At 58.8% G+C, this 20,665-nt stretch overlaps 1 protein-coding gene across 3 annotated transcripts in view; it reads left to right on the plus strand.

Annotated features, from left to right (window-relative positions):
- The first annotated feature begins 5,240 nt into the window (after positions 1-5,240).
- CPLX1 (complexin 1) overlaps positions 5,241-20,665 on the plus strand; it is a 29,182-nt gene continuing 13,757 nt past the window's right edge. Inside the window, exons 1-2 of one of the 3 annotated variants that reach the window (XM_074319937.2) lie at positions 5,241-5,844; positions 7,139-7,242. In XM_074319937.2, coding sequence (XP_074176038.1) covers positions 7,212-7,242 — 31 coding nt within the window. In that variant the 5' untranslated portion in view covers positions 5,241-5,844; positions 7,139-7,211. The remainder of the gene's footprint in view (positions 5,845-7,138; positions 7,243-20,665) is intronic. The other 2 variants (XM_074319930.2, XM_019712494.3) reach the window with 2 other exon arrangements.

Here is a 20,665-nt window from a genome sequence, read left to right on the forward strand (position 1 = left end):
ATACTTTAAATACATAATTCCTATAATTACCTGCTCCTCCAGGGTGAAGTCAAAGCTTTACCCAGCTTCGTCCTCCTCCTGGGGAAGGGGTGCCCCAGCCCTACCGGGCTCCCACCTATGGCCCTAGGTGTGCCTGACCCTGAACCGCCTAGGACTCAGCCGGGAACCTGTCTGCTCAGACGGCCTCACTTTAGGGCCAGTGGTGTGTGGTTGGGCGGAGGTCTCACCTCTCTGGGCCACAGCATTCTCACCTGGAGCACAGCTGAGCGAGTCACAAAACCCAGGGTCTACCCAGCACCCGAAGCGGTGTGGGGCCATGGGCACTTCTGCAGCGCCTTGCGCCCCACCTGGGGGCACACCTGGACCCAACCCCATGCTGGAGTCGGGACTTTCCTCTCCCCGCAGCGTAGGGTGCTGCTCACACAGGTTCCCCAGGACTTGTGTGGGTGCAGGGCCCAGGCTGCCCGCTCCAGGAGGGCCTGGTGCACCCACTGCCTGCACAGGAGCCCAAAAGCAGTACTGTGCTTACATTCGCCTCTGACCGCCTCGGGAGGACAATGGACAAGCAGGCCTGAGTGCAGAGCCTGCTGAGACCCACGGTGTAAATGCTCCTGCAGGGGCTCTGCGCTGCCCACAGGAAGTCACTGAACGCTGGGCACGTCTCCTGCTGAGGGGCCTCAGTCTACACCCACGGCGGGGCCTAGGGGACAGCCCTGCAGGGACCCAGTTTCCAGCCCCAACGCCGTCCTGTGTGACCAGGGCCGCCCCACCCCTGGACATAAGCATAGCCGGGAGACAGTCAAGACCCAGGGTGCAGGAAGACCCAGCCCAGCCGAGTGCGTCTCCCCCGCAGTGTGCAGACGGATCCCCCCCACCAGCCCACATCTATCCAGGCTCACTCCATGCCTCATGCTCAGATGGGTGTCCTGTGTCTCGGGGCTGAGCTTGGCCTCTGAGGGTGGGCAGGGAGGCTCCGTGGTGAGGACGAGGCAGGTCCTTGGAGGGTGGAGGTGGCCTCTGGGAGTGCAGAGCAACTGAGGGAGTTGGGGTAAGGGCAGACCTGATGGGTTGGGGGTGCCGGAGCCCCAGGCAGGGCCATTCACAACGAAGAGACATCTGGTCTGTAGCTCAGGGAGCTTCCCTGTGGGGGTCATGCAGTGGTTAAAGGGAGTGACCACGGGTCAGAGAGACAGTTGGGCCCAGAGCCCATGGGTGGGCACCAGTTTGGGTCATCACCAAACTCCAGCAGATGTGACCAGACATCCCCCCAAGACTTAGAGACATCCCAGGGCATTTGCTCAGCCTGGATGCCCGTTCCTTTCAGAATCTGCCCTGCTGGTGGCTGAGGAGGAGACCCTGATATGAAAGGCAGAGGCACCTGGGTGCAGCCCAACAGTGAGGGGTCCACTGGCAGAAGCACAGCCTCCCCCATCGTCCCCACCCCTCCATTCGTGACCGAGGCCCTTAGCCCCACACAGGCAGCTGGAAACACCGAGCTGTTTTCAGGCCCCTGTGGACTCTGCTGTCTTCCCCTTGGAGCACAGACAGGGCGTCACAGCCATCACAGCCCTCCTCAGGCCCCTTTGTGAGGACCTCAGAAAGTGGCACCTCTGGTCTGATGCTGTGCCCACTGGGTGGCCCCTGTGCTGTGTGTGACAGGACTGTTTGGGCAATGACAAGAGACTGGGGTTGGGGGCTGGCCCAGCCAAGAGCCAGGGAGTGGAGGTGTGTGCCAGGAGCAGGGAGGGGTGTGGGTCTCCCCGTGGGGTCTGGTACAAGTGGGGAGAGGAGCAGGGTGGGCAGAGGGGTCGGAAGCATCATGTGCTCTGAGCCCAGATCCTGGACCAGCTCCTCGGGAAGAGGTGACCAAGGCCCCTCGTGTCTGCATCTTGAGAAGCAGCCTGGGGGCCTCGATGGAAAGGGACAGTGGGGCAGACAGTGCACTTCTGCACGTAAGCCTGACCAGGCACCAGATGTCTCAGCATCTCCAGACCAGGCAGTGCCTGAGGGGGAGCTGGACATCCCCGGGACCACTGGGGTCTGGGCAGGGGGCGAGCCCAGGGTCAGGAGACCAGGCACTGCCCTGGCTCAGCCGCTTTGCTTTTCACACATTGTTACCTTTTTTTCACCCCACCCCCCCACCCCCTTTCTTCTGCCCCGCCCCCCACTCCTGTTCAAGCCGTTGTTTCCCAGTCTAGTTGTGTAGGACGCAGCTCCCTGGCCCACACTGGTATTATGAGCCTTGCACTCCCGCCAGCTGAGGCAGTTGGTCGCCAGTCATTGGTCAGCCGCTCACAGCATCTCACGGCTGCCGGCCACTCACGCTGGCCACTGGCCATTCATGGCAGCACACAGTAGCCCATGGCAGCACATGCCAACCTCTGGCTGGTCACAGCAGCCCAGCTCCAAGGAGAGCTGTTGTTCACAAGCTTAGCTGTAGAGGGCGCAGCTCACTGGCCCATGTGGGAATTGAACTGGCGACTTCAGCGTTAGGAGCACGGCGCTCCAACCACCTGAGCCACCCCACGTTGTTACCTTTTTAATAACAAAATCCAGCAGGAAACCCATGGGGGTACTGGGACAGAATTACTCAGTTTGTCAAGTTACTAAGTTTGCATTTGAAGTTTCTAGGTGAGCCTGACCCAAGGAGCCTGTGCCCCCTCTCTGCCCCCACGCCAGGATTGGAGAACAGTTCCCTGAAAGCACTCCCACGAGCGTACCCAGGGGCACAGGAGACAGATGGGCAGCAGGCGCCAGCCAGGCCTCGCTGGCGGGAGCAGGGGGGAGCCCAGAAGCCACTTCCAGAAAGGCAGGGTAGGGGTTGGAGCAGAGCGGCTGCCACCTCTCTCTGCCATCTGGTATGGCGACTGGACTGCAGGGGCCTCAAACCCAGCACCATGCCTCTTTTAGCACAACCCTGCTTTGGGTCAGGGTGCCAGGCGGATTTCTGGAGGGCAGTACTTTGAAGAGCGTGCAGGACGCTGAGCTGGCCAGGCTTGGCTGAGGCCCCAGATGCTGATGTCGGTGGGACACCCTCCCCCCTCACTCCAGCTACCTGGCCATTTCCTTCCCCATCTGACTACTTTTCACCTCCTCTGCGCCCAGAACCACCTTGAACAGTGGCCACAACCAGGTGCTTCCCCAGCCACCTCCTGGGTCTTCTGCCTGCTGACCGCACCTCCCTTGGCTCAGCCTTTCTTAGCTGTTAACGTTTCCCACTAGTTCCCATGGGTCTCTACTGCTCGCTGCAGGTCTGGAGACTGTTCTCCAGGACACTCACAGGGCCACGGGCCACGAGTCCCACCGGGTGTGGCCCCGTGGTCCGGTGGGAGCCAGACACGAGGGCAGAGCTGCTCCTGGACATTCTATGTACTCATCTCCTGCCCAGAGCTGGCACGGCCCACCAGTCCTGCTCACGCTCCATAGCTGCCCGGCCTCCCTCTCCCAGAGCACCAGTCACTCTGACCCAAAGCTGTCACCAACCTTGTCTATTTCCCCCTGGGTGGGAGGGTCTCATGGCCTGAGCAAAAGTGAGAACTGAGGGCCTACTGTGTGTGGTGAGTGTAAGAGGAGTGACAACAGAGACAGAGAGATGGTGACCCTACAGGGAGAGGGAGACTAGGAGACGTGGAGGGTCCGGTGGCAGAGGGCCTCTGTCATCCGTGCGCAAGCCTATCCCTTGCCACACAGCGCCTGGCTTGGGTGCATGTGCAGCTCAGCCAGGCCCGAAGCTCTGGACTCAGTGGGGCCTGCTCTCCCCTGACACTGTGTGGGCCACACCTGCCCAGCCTGGCAGCCCTAAGTTCAGCGGGGTGTCCCCCTGCAGGTGACTCTCGAGGGCAAGTAGGATCGTTGGTCATAGAGCCTGCTCTGGGGTCCTCTGTGGGGCTGCCATCAGCATGTTACCTGTGTGTCACTCCCAGGTCGCCTGGGGTGGGTGTGAAGGGAAGAGGCTCCAGTGAGAAGTGACTTCTCACTTTCTTGGACCTACCTCTCCCCCCTGTCTACCCACTACAGAGTTCTGAGGACACCAGAAGGGCCAGACTGACCACACCCTGAGTGGGGCTCAGGCCAGACTCTCAAGATCCTCAGAAATCTGGAAACGGGTGACCACTCCACAGAGCACCTGTCCCCAGACCTGCACAAGGCCTGAGGCTTTGACACACCTCTCGTGAAGAATGAAACAGAAACGTGCTTCTCACATTCTCAGGGGTCAGCCAGGGTGGATCAGCACCAGGGCTGCCTGCACTCCTGGCGTGAGTGGTCTGTCCTGTCCCCAGGCCCACCCTTCTGAGCAGCCCCCCCACCTTGCACCTCCTGGCCCAGATCCAGATGATAGGACCTGTCAGCAGAAGGAATGGACAGTGCTGAGGCCACCTTCCCCTGCCCTGGGATCCCTGGAGCCCACAGTTGTGTGTCCTGGAACGTGGGCCTCCCCAGGGCCACCACTCCCAGGTGGCCGCAGCAGCCCCCTGCGCCCCTCTCCATCCCTCATTCCTTGGCTGTTGAGGGCCCCTGCCAGGCCACTGGCTACAGTTAGGTGTGGAGAGGGTCAGCAAGGGTGGGACCTGGGAGAAGATGCGAGCCGACTGGGGAACGCAGGCGGGTAAGAGCAGAGGAGGGGAGAGGAGCAGGAGGAGGGTCTCCCCGGGATGGGGGAGGGGCAGGGGCAGATCCAGGAGCCACCCCTCCCACCCCAGGCCCAGGGAGCCAGTGACTCAGCCCTGCGGGGGCGGTGACAAGTTAATGCAGTGGTCACCAGGGGTGTCCACCCACCGACCAGGCAGCCGGCCCTGGTGGCTCTGAGACACCTGGACTCAGAGGAGCCACGTTCAGGGGCCGCAAAGCCGCGTTGGCCAACGCCCGGGAGGGGCGGCAGACAGGAGGTCTAGCCGCCGACCTTGCAGCGACCCGGCTGTCCCCGCAGTGCAGCTTCCGCCGCAGAGGCAGTCCCGAAGGCCCCGGGGTGGGGGAGGCGCGGCGGAGGCGGGGCTGCGGGGACAGAGGGGGCGGAGCGGCCTGTTCGGAGTGACCTTCACGCCCCCTACCCGCCGTGGGCCGCGGACTGTCCGCGGGGCGGGGTCAGTCTCTCTGCGACTGTTACACTGAAAAATAGGTCTGGGCCGGTCTGCTGGTTTCTCTCCGCCAGGGGGCGGGGGGGTTTTTAGGAGTAGGGGGCTTCCCTCTCCCGCCCAGAGACAGATGCGCGGAGGCGGGAGAGCAGCGGGATCGGGGCCGTGGGCTCCGGGTTGCTCTGCCGGGTCGGGGAACCCTTCCACGTGCGAGCGCAGGCGGACGTCCCCGCAGCCCCAGGCCCTCCCCGCGCCGGCCCGACGAGTAAAGGACTTCTTACAGGGGGTCGCGCGTGTGTCGGTCCCGCACGCGCTCACGAGGTTTCCTCCCAGCGGGAGGGGGGTGCAGGACCCCGTCTGGGAGAGAGGGCGGCCCCCGCCCGGGTCCACACCGATGATCTCGGTTCGGGGGGCACGGTTTCTGGGATTCTGAACTGCTGAGTGGGTCACGGTCACGCGCACTGGCTTGGAGGACTCGCGCCCCGGGTCCCCGGAGTGCGGCCGGGGGCAGGGTTCAGGAGGGGAAACGGAGGTGCGGCTCCGGCGCTCCCGCCCCCGCCCCCCGCAGGCGCCCGCCGAGCCGCCTCGGCCCCGCCCTCCTCGTCACGCCTGGACGCAGGCGGGAGGCGGGGAGCGCTTCCGTGTGACGCGCCCTCCTCGCCGTGCCCTTCAGCCGCCGCCGCAGTTCCAGGGCGCCACATGGACCCGGCCGGCCCCAGCACGCTCCGCCGCTGACCGCCTGTCCGCTCGCCCTCATCCCGGCTCCGGGAAGGTAACCCGCGCACACCCCGCTGCCGGGCCTCGCCGCTCCTCCCCGCCTGCTACCTCCGCGGCCGGGCTGGGCGCGCACTCGGCCCCGGCGGGCGCTGTCCGCTGGCGCGGTGCTGAAACGGCCCGCGCGGTCCCGGCCCGTGCCCTCCCTCTTCCTTGCTCGCTCTCCGAGTCTCCTGCCTCTCGCGTCTCCCCTTGCCCTCCCTCGTCCTCTGTCTCTTTCTTTCTCTTTCCTGGCGCGCTCCCGCCTGAGGGCCGCTCGGCAAAGCCGGGCAACTCGCCCGCCCGCAAAGCCGGGGTGCGGCAACGGCGGGACCCCCGGCCCGCCGCCCCTGGGGGAGCTCTAGCAGCACCCCAACCTCTCTGCGGCTGGGCCCTGCGGTTCCCTCTCCCCCAGGGGCCAGGGGAGAAGTTTGGAAGAGAATCCGCTTTGCGGCAAAGGCACCCCTGCGCACCAGCGCTTTGCGGGAGGGGGACATTCCCGCGGCCACCCCTCCCCAACCCGCACACACGCTGGTCTCCTTCAGAGGAAGGAGAGGAAAAACCACAGAACAGTGGATCTGCAGGGACCTGGGTTTCCCTGCCAGGAGAGACACCATGGGGGGGGGGGGAATTGCAGTTTTTACAGGAAGCACCTCTCCACCAGAGTTCCAGCTGGCCTGGACCCAGGAGGTCCCACCCATGGAGATGCAGGTGGAGGGGTGGTCTACCCCCCATTTCCATTTGTTCCCCCGAGGCTGGGCCTCCTGCTGGTTCTCCCACACCCATCTCTGTGGTGGGCAGGTGGCAGTGGGTACTGATTCTCCCTGGACGGAGCCTCCTGTCCCGACACTTCCATCAGCAGCCACAGGGACCTCCCTGAAGGGGCGCCCACTCAGGGCCCACTACCCTAACCCTAGTTCTCAGATTGACCCCACCCTCATGGCCCAGGGCCCCCCAGGGAGGCAGCAGAGCCAGTCACCTTCAAACGCCCCTGGGGCCTGCCCCTGCTTCTCACAAGCTGGCTCTGCCAAGTGGTGAGCACCCCCCACCCTGCAATAGCAGCTGAAAGCTGCCTTCAGAAGCCCCAGGGGCCAGGTGAGACCCCTTTGCAGATCCAGCTGTAGTCCTCGGATCTGCCTGCCCTGTTCAGGGAGTGGGGTGAAAGCCCCCCCCACAGGGACCCTACTAGGCGCCCCTTCCCAGTGCCAGGGTCCAGCAAATGACGCGCTGTCTGACTGCGGGCCCATGCTCGGGGAAGTGGGGCAGGAAGTGCAGCCGGTTGGGGCGGCCTGTGACCACCTCCTCTCCCCCAGGCAGAAGACTCAGCCGCACTTGCATGTGAGCTCGGACCCTCAGAGGAGCTGCTGAGGAATCAAAGCCATCGTCATGGAATTCGTGATGAAACAGGCCCTGGGAGGTAGGAGGGGGGGGCCGCTGCACCGAGCTGGTCGCCAGGCAGGCACATGGGTCACCCTCAGCTGGCTGCACATATCTGGGCTGAGTGGGGCAGGGTTGGGGTTGGCGGAATGTGCGCTGGAATGCTGTGGTCAGGGCAAGACAGCAGGGCCCCACTCAGCCTCGGCGAGACACCCCAGGGTGGGTTTCAGGGGCACTAAGGTGGGGCCGGTGGCACCCCAGGGTGAGCAGAACCAGGGAGTGGCAGCAGCAGCAGGATACGCAGGAGGCCAGGGCTGGCTGGGCACAGGGACATGAGACGCGGCCCCTCTGCAGAGGGGAGGGACCCCCTTTCATCCCAGCTGACTCCTGTTAGAAGGGAGTCCTGTGCCTACCTGGCTGAAGACCATCATTGTGGCCAGATCCCCAGCCCAGGAGAGGAAGGTGGTGTAGGACAGTGGGCTGAGCCCGGGGTGTGGGGGGCGGGGGAGGGTGGGCAGTAGGCCGTGGGGCAGTGTCCCAGGCTGGGCGTGGCTCCCCCCATTGGCTGGCAGTGGGCCACACTGGCACAGATGCGTCACCCCAGGCCGTGCGTCCCAGCCCTGAGCTCTTGTGACAGGAGCCTGCGGGCAGCGCCCCACGTCACTGTGAGTGATGGCTTCCTTGGGCGGCCTCTGTGGCCACACCCTGACATGGTGCCATTCACAGCCAGGCCTCAGTCAGGTGCTACATGACAAGGCCACTGTCTTGGTGGGTGTGAGGTCAGGAGGAACCGGGAGCTTTGGCCATAGGTAGGGGGCGTTGTGCCCCACTTGTGGGCTTGTGTCCTAGAGAATGGCTGCGTTTCTGCTCAACATAAATGAAAAGACATTTGGGCCTGGCCCGGGGGCCACATTCCCTGAGGTTTCCTGGTCAAGGATAGGCTGCAGGTTGAGTCTAATTATAATGATTACGTCACCGGGATGGGATTCAGGGGCAGGCAGCGTCCTGGCACCGGAGGGATCCATGCTCCACCCAGCCAGCCCCAGGCTGGTACAGATAATTAATTAGGCGGCTAATTCCGGCCCTGAGGTGGGCTTGTAGGGAAACTGCAATATCTGATTTGGCTGTCTACACAGCTGAAATTAGCTGGGTAATTGCCAGTCTGCGCTCCCTTTGTTCCATGTCAGCCCAAGTTTCTCCTGTGGCAGGGACGATGCAGCGGGCTTCCTGAGGGTGTGGGAGCGAGGGGGAGGCCCGTGGGGTGCCCCAGGCTGGGCATTGCTCCCCCATTCACTGGCCTGGGGATGGGGGCTGCGTCAGACCTCCGGGAGAGGCCTTCGCTCTGTCTTTGTGCTTCCTCTCTGTGGGCTCTCAGGACGAGCATGAGTGACAGGGAGACAGACAGAGGGACAGAGATAGAGCAAAGTGTCTAGAGATGGGTGAACCCAGAGAAACGGGGTCTGAGTATGGAGTTGGAGAGAGAAGACACAGCCCAGAAACAGACCGAGAAAAAGACAGAAACGGAAACGCCCCAGGACCTGCGAGACAGTATGTGGGGAAACAGGGCCGGAGGGAGACAGACGCAGAAGAGACAGCAAGGACTGTTGGAGCCAGATGACAAGGCAGCCAGGGGAAAGCATTGTGAGGCTCAGGGACCCAAGGAAACGGGGCAAGAAATGTTAGAGCAGAATACATGGGCACAGACACACAGAGAGAGACGGAGAGATAGAGACAGGTGGACAGGGACAGAGAGACCGCCTCCTTGCACACTCAGAGGCTCAGCAGAATGGAGTGAGTGACGGGTCGGCAGGGCGCCCCGGGCAGGCCTTCCTCAGCTGCGCTGGGGACAGGACTAGATGCAGCCTAATTAGTTGGTGGCCATCTGCGACTGTCCCTAGCCTGGTGGGCTGCAGCCGTAAGTCCTCTGCCGAGGACACACCCCCAGTGTCTTCCTGTTTGTCCTGACCCTGTGTCTCAGGCAAGGCCTCTGCTGGGGACAGAATCCTGTGTCGGACAGACAGATGGGATGCCCGCAGACCCCCCAACGTGTGGCTGGTCCTGCTGGGCCGTGTCCATTGTGGGGCACCCTTGACTGGGGGGGAACTGGGTCCCACATTGGCTGGGCCTCAGACAAGGTGCCTGCCCTTGGCGCTGTCCCCCGACCCTCCCAGCCCTCGAGCTCTGGTCATTGCTGGGAGGTTGACCAGGCTTTTCTGTGGCACTGAAGCTGCTCACTCCTGCAGTCGTCTGGTCACTGCCCCGCCTGCAGCCTCTGCCCTCTGCATGTGCCATTCACCAGGCACATACCTCACACAGCCAGGCTGGGCCTGGGTGACACTGTGCGGGGACAGAGCAAAACCAGGGGAGGCAGCTCAGAAGTGCAAGTGCAGCAGGACAGCGTGACATCCCCACCCTGGGCACCCCTCAGGCATCTGACACCGCGGTCTCTGCAGCCAGCCCCCATCGGGCGGCCGGTTGTTCTGACTGCCGCTGCACATAACCCTCTCCTCCTGCGGCTTGTCTGCTTGGATGCTGAGCCTGCCTCTCTGGGGACGACAAGGTCACTTGGAGCAGGGCCAGACCCCTGGGGGCACCTGCTGCACGGGGAAGGGGGATGGGGAAGGAGGTGACCAGGTGATGAGGGACAGTGAGGGAGGATGGCAGACCACAGACGGGGAGGGGCCACCACAGTGGGCTGGCAAGCTGGGGCTGTCCTCGGCGTGGCCATGGTGTGAGCAGTGGGACCCAGTGCCAGCGCACTGACTGCCCTGGCGCGTCACACCCCAGCAAGGCCAGCAGCATGACCTCACTGCCCTCCTGGTGCTGAGCTGTTTCTCTAAGGGCCGGTGGGTGGCTATGAACCACAGAGGAAGGGACAGGTGGCTCCCAGAGTCCCTCCCCCGAGGTGACAAGATCTGCCAGACACTCCAGCTTCTGGAGTGGACACGGAGGGCTTCACATGGCGGCCGTCTCTCTCTGTTGAGATGCAGCCTGAGAGTGGCCAGACGGGGCCTGTGGGAGCGTCTGCCCTTGGTGCTCTGCGGGCTGCCTGGGGCACCTCTGGTCCTTCAAACTCGGAAGATGTGACCCCGGCCACAGCTCTCCTGGGTTCTGCCTGAGGCTGGCAGGAGACGCTCTCGGGGCCAAATCATCAAGGGGCACGTCCGGCAAACTTGTTCTCTCATACAGAGCGTCCTGGTGGCTGTCACCCATCTTGGACCACCCCACGGTCCCTGTAGATACCCCCACATTTTAATTCTCAGTGCTCTGTCCTGAAAGGAGAAAATGCTCCTGCCAGTCTGGGGCAGCTCGCCTGGGGCACTGGGGCTCCCTTTCTGGGGCTTTGAACTGGTGCCAGGCGCTCTGGCCACAGCCGCAGACCTGCAGGCACAGGTCCTCAAGGGCATCATTTGATGAAACTGTTTGCCCAAGGCCGGGAAGTGGCAAAGGGCCCTGGAGCTGTATTTACACTGTGGACGAGAGCGGCCAGTGTCAGGTGGGTGTGCTGCTGCAGACGCCCACCAGGAGCGGTGTGGCTATTTTCACCCACCCAGCCAGTTCGCGGCCTGCTGTCCCATCGTTCCTCCTCAGTGTGACACGTTCTGTGTCTGGAACACATTCAGGTTCTTGGGACCTGTGGGGGGGTGCAGGGGAGGGCTTCATGCAGGAGGGGACATCTGAGTTGGGCTCCAAGAATGAACAGATGAGACTGGGACACAGCATGTACAAAGGACCAGGGGCTGCAGGGGCTGGGCTCGGTGTGGAAGACCGCGGGCGATTCAGGGGAGACCATGACAGGGTCCCGACTCCAAGCCCAAGGGAGTCTTCTCACGGAGCTCGCGTCTTCCCTGGGAACCCCCAGTGGCTCTCAGTGGCTTCGTCAGTGTGGACAGTGTCTGTGGGGAGTTGGCTGGCACTGTCCTGGCAGCAGGGAGGCTGGTGTGTCTCAGGGAGGTGGAAACCAACAGCCGCTGTCCTGAGGCTGAGCTGGGACAGCAGCCTCGCTGGGTGAGGCAGCTGGTGTGCGGGAGACTGACCACTATCCTCCAGGCCTCCATGGACGGAGGACAAGCACTTCATGGAGAGAGCCTCAGGGGGCTCTGTGGTCTGGGCTCTCTGCACACTGTGGGGGGGTGTCCCGTGAGCTCTTGGCTGGGACACCCCAGGGTCCCCAGATGTGTCCAGGCCAGGACAGGGCTGGGAGAGGGAGGGCAGCACCCACTCAGGGCTCCCACAGGTGGGTAGGGGCGTCTCCCTCTGTGAGCTGGGAGCATTGCAGGCCCCTCTTCTGTTCAGCAGCCTGAGCCCCCCGCCCCAGCTGCTGCACGGGACCCCAGCAGGGGCCTGTGTGTGTCTGCAGCTGCCCCGTGGACCCAGCACTGAGGCTCCCGAGGTCCTTAGAGGTCAGGCGAGGCTCCTCCCTGAGCCTCTCTCGCCTCATCTACTAGGATGTCAAGTCGAGGTCTGCGGAGGCAGCCTGAGACCCCTGGTGTTCCTGTCCCAACCCCAGTGTCCACCTGTGGGGCTTGACAGCCACAGGGAGGCCAGTCACCCCATCCTGCCTCAAGCCCAGGTCCCGAGGGCAGGGCTGGGCCCACTGGCTCTCCTTCCCTGCCTGTCTGTCTATGAGGGGCACCCCATGGTCCTGGCACTGTCCCACTGGGACACTGACTAGTGGGGCCCGGTTCTCTGGCACCTGGAGGAATGGTGGCCAAGGGCCGAGCTGGGCCACAGGAGGAGCCGATGGCAAGGGGAAGCTTTGGAACTCTGCACTGGGAAGGCGCTTTTGACTCAAATTACAGAGACCCACAGTGTGGCTTGGATCGAGACTTGGTTCTCTTACATGTGAGGTGTCAGGAGGTGGCTGAGCTGCTCAGCGGAGCCATCAGGGACCTGGCTCTGGCCATCATTGTGCCATTGTCTCATTCCAGTGGAGCTTTCACGCTCAGTCTGCCGCTCATGGTGGCAGAGTGGCTGTGGTTGCTCCAGCATCACGTCCACAGTCAGAGCAGAGAGGAGGGGAGGAGCTCAGGGACAGCCCTTCATCTGTTTAGCCAGTGTGTTTGTGAAATCTCGAGGTTTCCGTTTTATGTGTCATGGCCAAGAAGGGTCTGGGAAGGTCAGGGCCGAGGGGGGCACATCACCCCCCAGACAAGGCGGGCGTGTTGTGCAGGCAGCTCAGAGTGCCTGGCTCACGTCCACAGGAATCTTGATTTTCAGCTTCAAGACCCCCAGACCATGAGCTCCCAGAGGGCCCGGTGCCTCCTCTACAGGCAGCCCACAAATACTTGAGAAAATACCCACAACCGAAAATGCCATGTGGGGTAGAGAAAGCCGGCTCACTTCCTGGGCTCACGAGATGCTTCTCACCCCATGGCTCACTTTAGAGAAACTGCCTTTTCTCCTGAAACCATGAAAGACAGCGTTCCCTCAGGACAGGCTGTACCCCAGTCACAGCCCCCAGCCCCGTGTGGGGACAGGCAGATACTGTGTGCTTCAGCTGATAAGGTCACTCGTTTTCCGCCTTGTTGGTTTGGATTCAAGCTCTCCTGGTCAGAGCCAGCCTGTGCTGACATCAGAGGCTCCTCCAGACCCCAGGATGACCCGGGAGTATCCTGATGGGACATTGAGCAGGAATCCATTAGCTCAGAAGGAACGTCTGGCTAGGCACAGCCAGAGACCTAGGCCTCTGAGCCCATCATGGGTCAGGACGGACCAAGCGAGGAGAGGCCCTCCTGGGGCATGTACTCTGGGTGGCCCCCTGACCTTCCTGCTGACCCCCGGTCTGCTCAGAGCGCTCCAATTCTGTGTCGCTGGGGGCATCGTGGGAGGTTCCTGCAACTCACCTGAGGCCCCCAGGGCCTTCCTAAAGAGTCACTGGGAAGGTGGAAGCTTAGAAGGGGCTTCTGTTTGCCAGACCTCCCCAGGCAGGGAAGCAGCCTGGCCTCCGGCCGAGGTGCGGGATGGGGCCCGTGGAGGGTCCTGCTCCAGGGCCCACTTAGCTCCCCTCAGACCCCTGTTCTGTGCTGGCGGTGAAAGCACAGCTGAGTGAGTGGCCTGGTGCCTGAGCAGGACAGACACAGGGTCACAGCTGTCCAGAAGCCTTGGTGCCATCTGTCGCCCAGCTTGGCTCCGTTTGGGCTCACTAATTGGCGTTTTCATCTCGCCTCTGTCTCCATTTGTCCTCTTCTGAAAGCCAAGACCAGACGCTCCGCGCCTGACGCCGGCTCGGCAGGGACAGCTGTGGCCCACAGGCCCAAGGCCACTGCCTGCCCCAGCACAGCCAGCCAGGAGCCTCTGATCCCACTGAGGTGGAGGGCTTTGTTTACAGCAGGGGGCAAACGCCCAGTTGACTAACAGAGGTTTGCAAATGCGCTGAAGGAGGAGTGGGGGAGAAGAGGTGGTTTGGGGCACCTCTGAGTGGGTGCAAAAGAAAGAGAAGCATCGTGGAAAATTAGGGGAGTGCATTCAATAGGGCAGCAAAGGTCGCTGCCCTGAGGCCGGGCTCAGCCTCATTCGGAGTGAGGCCCCAACACAGCCAGCCCCTCACAATGCCCCTCGGTGGCTTCAGGAGCCAGGGCCCCAGCCCCAGAACCCAATACTCAGGCAGGGGGTGGCTCTGTCTGTGCCAGCAGGGCGGTGCAGAAAGCTGAGTTCCACTGAATCAGCTCACCCTTGTTTTTCTGACCTTGGCCAGCAACCTGGGGTGGGAGCAGAGGGCCTGTGGGAAGCTGGGCCCCTCCTGTTACAGGCGGGTGGGGCCCTCTGATGAGGGGACATTTGTGTTACAGTGAGCGTATCTGATGACCTCTGTCATCTTAACTTTTGCCTTTTTATAATGCTTCCTTGCTGTTTGGCTTACTTTATGCTAATATATGGGCTGAATTATCTTTTTACAAACCCTCTGCAGTGTTCTGAAACCTGTGTGCCCTTTCAAGACATTACTTAAGCTCTAATTGTCACCATGAGGCTGGGCCTTTCCAGGGTTCTTCCAGCACCCACATGCATCTTCTGTCTTTGTGACTGACCTGGAGGGCTGGTGCTGCAGCCTGTTTTCTTAATGTATAAAAATATTTTGGTTTTTGCTTTCAGTTTTATAAGAGATGTTTATACAAATTCGTTTTCTTTTTCTTTTTTTTTTATTGGGGAAGGGGAACAGGACTTTATTGGGGAGCAGTGTGTACTTCCAAGTCTTTTTTCCAAGTCAAGTTGTTGTCCTTTCAATCTTAGTTGTGGAGGGCGCAGCTCAGCTCCAGGTCCAGTTGCCGTTGCTAGTTGCAGGGGGCGCAGCCCACCATCCCTTGCGGGAGTCGAGGAGTTGAACCGGCAACCTTGTGGTTGAGAGCCCACTGGCCCATGTGGGAATCGAACCGGCAGCCTTCGGAGTTAGGAGCATGGAGCTCTAACCGCCTGAGCCACCGGGCTGGCCCACAAATTCATTTTCTAATGTGAAAGTGGGTATTTTTCCTATCATTAAAATAATAAATGTTCATTGTAGGGAATTGAAGTAATAAAGAAAAATATGAAGAAGTGAGATGGGAAATTGAGATACTGCGTTGCTTTCAAATTCATCTCTTACAATCACTCATTGCTTTATTTAAAAATATTTTTCAAGGAGGAATGCCTTAGGTCTGTTTTTAATTTTAAAAGACTGCAAAGTCCTGTATGCTGTTCCTTGATTAGACTTGTGGGGGCAGGTTCCCACCGCTGCAGGAGGGTCCCCCTCCCAAGGTGACTGGCTTAGAATAGCTTTCAGCTGTGAGCTCCTCGAGGTTGGCCCTTTGAACCTGGGTCTCAGGGAAGTCTCTAGACACATTTACTCAGAAAGCAACCCTCAGGGTGAGCTGCAGGGTCAGAGCTCCTGGAGCGGTTTGGGAATACTTGCCCCTCTTGCCCCACCAGCTGCTCCCAGAGGCGTGGGGTGACGGTACAGTTCTGATCCCTATGGAAGATCATCTGGAACTAAAATGACTTATTTCTTGTCACCTGTGAGGTGAGCCCTGGTGCATGTGTCCCTCCGTGCTTCTCGGTGACATGCTCGCTCTGGTCACCTCCGATGTTTTGTTAGTTTCCTGTCAGGGATGGGGACAGGGTTCTGCGCACACCTGCTGCCCCATGCCTCCTCCATGGCCATGTCAGCAACTGGTGCTGGCGTCACCGCAACCAGGTGAATAGCACTCACCAAGGAACAGGGCACTCGATTATATTTCCTCCTTATAGAACCTTTGGTTTGCCCTATGATTACCATACGTCTCATTTTCCATTTGCCTGGTGTCCTGTGTATTGTCTCTAATTCTTTCCACACCCACTGGCAGCCCCCTGAACACTATACCTCCATGTGGTTAGAGGTCTCAGATAAACTGTTGGTGTTCTCTCCTCCGGCATCTGCCCCAGGACTCTGGCACCTCCACTGCGGTCCACACGGTCTGCTGTCTAGCGCCTGCCCTTGTCTCATCTTCTCTCCCGGCTGGCTCCTCAGGGACCTTCTGAGATAGGAAGGCACATATTGTCTCTAGTCTCCCCTCATGCTCAGTTGATAGTTAAGCTGGATATAAAATTCTAGATTCAAATGAATTTCCTCCTTAAAATTTTGAAGTCATTTTTCTGTTGCCTTCCAGATTCTAAAGTTGCTGTTGAAAGGTCAGATGCTGTTTTTACTTCTGGTTTTTTTTCCATGACCTGTTTTTTTCTCTCTCTGGAGGCTTTTAGGTTTTCTCTCTGACCCTGGCATTCTGGAATTTCAAGATGTCAGGACCTCGTTGTGGGGCAGGGGTTCATTTCCGGGCCACTGCTGTCTGTCGCTTCCTCAGAGACCCCATCACGACCCTCCCGTCCTGGTCCAGGACTGTCTGCCAGCTGTGGGCTCCCTGCACCTTCAGTCTCTTATATTTTCTCTCCTGGTCTCCATCTCCAAACCTTCTCTTCTACTTTCTGGGGTATTTCCTTAGTTGTATTTTCTCACTCTTCAGCTCAGTGTTTAATTCCTGCATTTGTATCTGTAACTGCAGGAGGTCTTCTGTGTGTTCTGAGTGTCTGTCTGCTTCCGTCCCTGCTCCAAGCCCTGTCAGGCCTGTTTGTCACTTGGTCATTGTCTTTGTGTTGGGGCTCTACTGGGTGCTTGTGTTCAAAGTGAGCTCTGAACATCCTGGCCAGGCCTGTGTGCGGTGTGGGGCTTCTGTGCTCACCTGGGGGTAGACACGTGGAAGCTGGCTGTTAGGATTGGGGATCCCCAAATGCCAGGATCTTTAGGTCTTGTTTTGGGGGCGTGGTCCCATTTCTGCAGAAATGGACTTATGTGGCTGAATGACAGGATTTGCGAGCAGGGCAGTTGACGGGGGCTTGGGCAAGGCCTCTTTCAGGGAGCAAATACCCACTTAACCCATTTGCAGCTGGGCTTCTCACCACTGCACCCAGAGTGCCTGGGACTGGTCTGAGTCTGGAGGGTCCAGGTTCTTTTCCTCCAGGGAAAGGACTACGTGACTCTCTCTTGCTGGCTGGGCAGTGGGTCCCCAGGGCCTGGAGTGCAAGTGCCTTTATACCAATCTCAGCCCAGCTCTCACTGCCCCCCAGGACCTGGCACCCCCACATCCAGCATCTCCCTGGAGCTCTGTGGGACCTCCTTCGTTCCCAAGCTGGGTATCTCTGACTTTGCTCCCTCCGGTCCTGCTCCGTTTGTCCTTGTGTAATTATATTTTAAATTCCTTTCCTCTCACTTCCCACCAGGAAACTGGGGGACGCATGTGAGCACTGTCTTGACTGCGGTGCCGGTCCGGGGAGGAGCATATGTGTCAGATTGTGTGATTTGTAGTGTGTGCATCACACCTCCATAAAGCTGTATTAACAAAAGGTTGTGTCACTGAGGCCACCTGCCTTTGTGATGGCTGTGCAGTGGTCACCACCTGAGGCACGATGGGGACAGGGGAGGTGGCAGAGGACAGGCAGGGCAGGGGTCTTAGCAGCCACAGGGGCCCCCTAGAGGAGAAAAAGCCTCAGCACACCCCTGTCCCCCTGGCTGGACCCCTGCAGAGAGGAAGGTCCATGTCAGGGTCAGGACCCCCATGGAGTGTGGGCAGCAGCAGGAATGAAACAATTCTCAAATGTTGAGCCATCTTTACCTCCCCAAATGAGCCCACTGAGCATAGACTCTGTACGAAAGGCCAAACTCCACTTCTGCTCTCGGGGTTCCATTTTGCTATTTATGTGGGCGCCTGGCCCGCCATTCATTCATTCATTCATTCATTCATTCATTCATTGATTCATTCATTCATTCAGTCTCTCTCTCTCTCTCTCTCTCTCTCTCTCTCTCTCTCTCTCCCTCTCTCCCTCCTTCCTGAGTTTTGGCATTGTCCTCATGCTGATTTCACAAAAATAACCTGCGGAGTTTCCTTCTCTCTTCTCCCTTCCAAGAACATTCTAAATATCACTGGAATTGTCTTTCTTGAATGTTTGAAAGAATCCATCTGTGAATGCTTAGACACAGTTCTCAGTTTTGACAGCATTTTTAGAGAGTCTGTTTCGTTCAAGTTTTCAAATGAGTTGGACCCGTGTGTGCTGTGTGCTGTGGGGCCCCTTGCTGCGGGCTGTCACTCATGCCTCCTGCGCAGGCCGCCCTACTGGCTGGCTGTTTCCAGGGCCACTTTCTACACTGTGCACTTGGCCTGCGTGCCCTGGATGTGTGACTGTGCTGCTAGCTGTGCTCACGCTGCCCTCTGCTTCGTCTTGCTCTCTGGAGGCTGCAGGTGCAGGTGTGACGCGTATGTGTGCGCTGATGTGGGGACCTGAGCATCGTCCGAGGGGCATGTGCCGCACTGGTGGTCCTTTGGACGTTGCCAGATCGCAGCCTCGTACCTCCAGTTCCCAGATGTGCAGCTATTGTGGTTTGGATCATATTTTCTAACTCACTTGTCGTTAGAGTTCATTCTCACAGGGACCTGGGGGGTGGGGTTATTCCTCACGCGCTTCACTTTACCGGCCTTGTTCCTGCTTTGAAATGCACTGAGGTGGTCCCTGCAGCCCGACATTTATGCTTCTTTCCCTTTTATTGTGATAAAATGCACAGAACATGAAATTTGCCATTGTCACCACGTTTAAGTGCACAGCTCAGTGGCATTGAGTGCCCTCACACTGTGGTGTGGCTGTCACCACTGTCATCTCAGGACTGTCCCATCTCCAGACTGACACTCTGTCCCCATCAAACAGTAACTGCCCTCCCTCCCAGCCCCTGACACCCCCTGCAGCCCCACCATTCTGTCTCTATAATTTTGCCCACTGCACAAGTCTCATGTAGCAGGGATCACACAGCTTTGTCTTCTGTGGCTTCTTGCATGCAGCACAATGTGCTCAAGGCCCATGCATGTCAGGATTTCCTTCTTTTTAAGGCAGAACTATGTTCCATTGTATGGATGGAGCACCTTTGCTGGCCTGTCATATGGCCCTGGACAACTAGGTTGTCCCCACCTTCTGGTTTTTATGAATAATGCTGCAGTGAACGGGCACCATAAACCTCTTTCAGTTCTTTCACTGTCCCTGCTTTCAGTTGTTTGGGGTGTATACCTAGGGGTTGACTTGTGTCAACTGAAAACTAACACTGACCAGGTGTTTTGTCACCTGAAAGGATTTATTTGGGAAAAGAGAGGGTTGCAATCTAGTGCATGCGAGCTAATAGGAGGGAAGGAAGTTAAGGGGACAGAGTTAGAGCGCTAGGGCTTCGTTATAAACGGAGTTCTGGCAGATTGAGCTCCAGACGCAGAGCCGGGACCCCCTCCCACAGGCCCTATCTCCACCCACAGGCCCTCCCACTGGTTGTTGGCTCTCAGTTCCGTCTGTCCCTCTTATCACTTGCTGGGTCACAGGGAAGGTCTGTGTTTAGCTTCTGAGGACCCCACACTGTCTCACAGTGGCCAGTGCTTTGCGTTCCCACTGATGGAGCGCCAGGCTCCCTTTCACGCGTCCCGCCAGCACGTGCCTGGTTTTCTGTTAGATTCTGTAACAGCCATCATCACGAGTATGAAGTGCCATCACTGTGCTGGGGACACGACTTTGCTCTTTGTAACCATTCTGGAGGCTTTGAAAAGAACATGTGCTGTTTTTCTCAGGTGCGGGTTACTGTGAGCCTACTTTGTACCCGCCAATCCATATTCTGTCTTTAGATGGGGATGTTCATACCTAAGGTTTTTTTCTCCTCACCTTCCAAAAATGGCATCTGTGGTGCACACTCGCCTGCACCTGCTCTGCTTGCAGCTCGGCGGCCCCACGTCCACATGGCCACCTGGGAGTCTCTGACGTGGGTGCATCGTGGCCGTATGCCCGTGTCGCCATGTGCCCAAGATGTCATCTCATCTCCAGTCATTTGCCAGGGCCACAGCCAAAACAAACAGGCTGCGTAAGTGTCTGTGGGCACGTGTTCCTACAGGGAAGGCATTTGTTTTAATGGGACGGACCTCTAGTGGAGGGTGGTAGTGAAGGGTGGGTGGATTCTAAATGTGCTTCAGGAATCCCAGTTGCTTTCCCAGTGGCTGTGGTCATCCACCTTTCTGTGCGGACTGAGAGGACGCCTTCCCCACACTTGGCAGCAGTGGCATCGTCATGTTGGCCCCTTTGCACGATGCCCTCCCTCTGCCCTGGGCCTGGCAATCCCTGATGTGTCACTAGACTAGCTTGGCTTTTGTTCACATAAGTGAAATCCTATGTCTGGCTTCCCTCTTGGTGTAAAAATCTGGAGACTCGCGTTGTTGACGTCAGCAGCACACGCCTTCTGGTGACTGAGTGGACGGACCCATTTGTTTGTGCATCCACCTGCTGACGACGTTTGAGGTGGTTCTCGTTTGGGGCGTTATGCACATCCCCATCCTATCTGTGTGAGAACTTCCGTTCCCATTTCTCTTGGGTAAATACCTAGGTGTGGAGCTGCTGGGCCGTGTGTTAGGCATGTGCCATTTTATAAGAAACTGCCAGGTTGTCCTCCACAGTGGCTGCCAGGTGTCCCCCAGCTGCGGTGGCCGAGGGTGCCAGCCCCTGGAATCCCCACCAGCACTCAGGGTGGTCCATCCTCTTCATTTTGGAACCGAGGAGGCATGTGGTGGTTTCTTTTTGTGGACGAGTTTGCAGCCCTTCTGACCATGTTGAAGCTATTTGTGCATCTTTTCTTGCACTTATTTGGTGAAGCGTCTGTTCTAGTCTTTTCTCTTTCGAAAACCAGGTTGTTTGTGTTCTTGTGACTGAGTTATAAGAATTCTTTTTTTTTTTTCAAGAGTCCTTTATGTCTTCTGGATATATAAGACCTTTATCAGATACATGCTTTGCAAATATACAAGGTCTGACAATTAAGGTCAGGAACTCATCCTAGAAAAAGTGCTACATACTTTATTGCTGAATATCACTATGGTCACCTTCCAAGTACTCCCCTTGGGAAGCTATGCACCGATACCAGTGCCTAGTCCACCCTTCAAAACAATGTTGGAACT

This window comes from Rhinolophus sinicus, chromosome 1, assembly GCF_057876585.1.
Source record: "Rhinolophus sinicus isolate RSI-liver-muscle chromosome 1, RSI-T2T, whole genome shotgun sequence".
Taxonomy (NCBI): domain Eukaryota; kingdom Metazoa; phylum Chordata; class Mammalia; order Chiroptera; family Rhinolophidae; genus Rhinolophus; species Rhinolophus sinicus.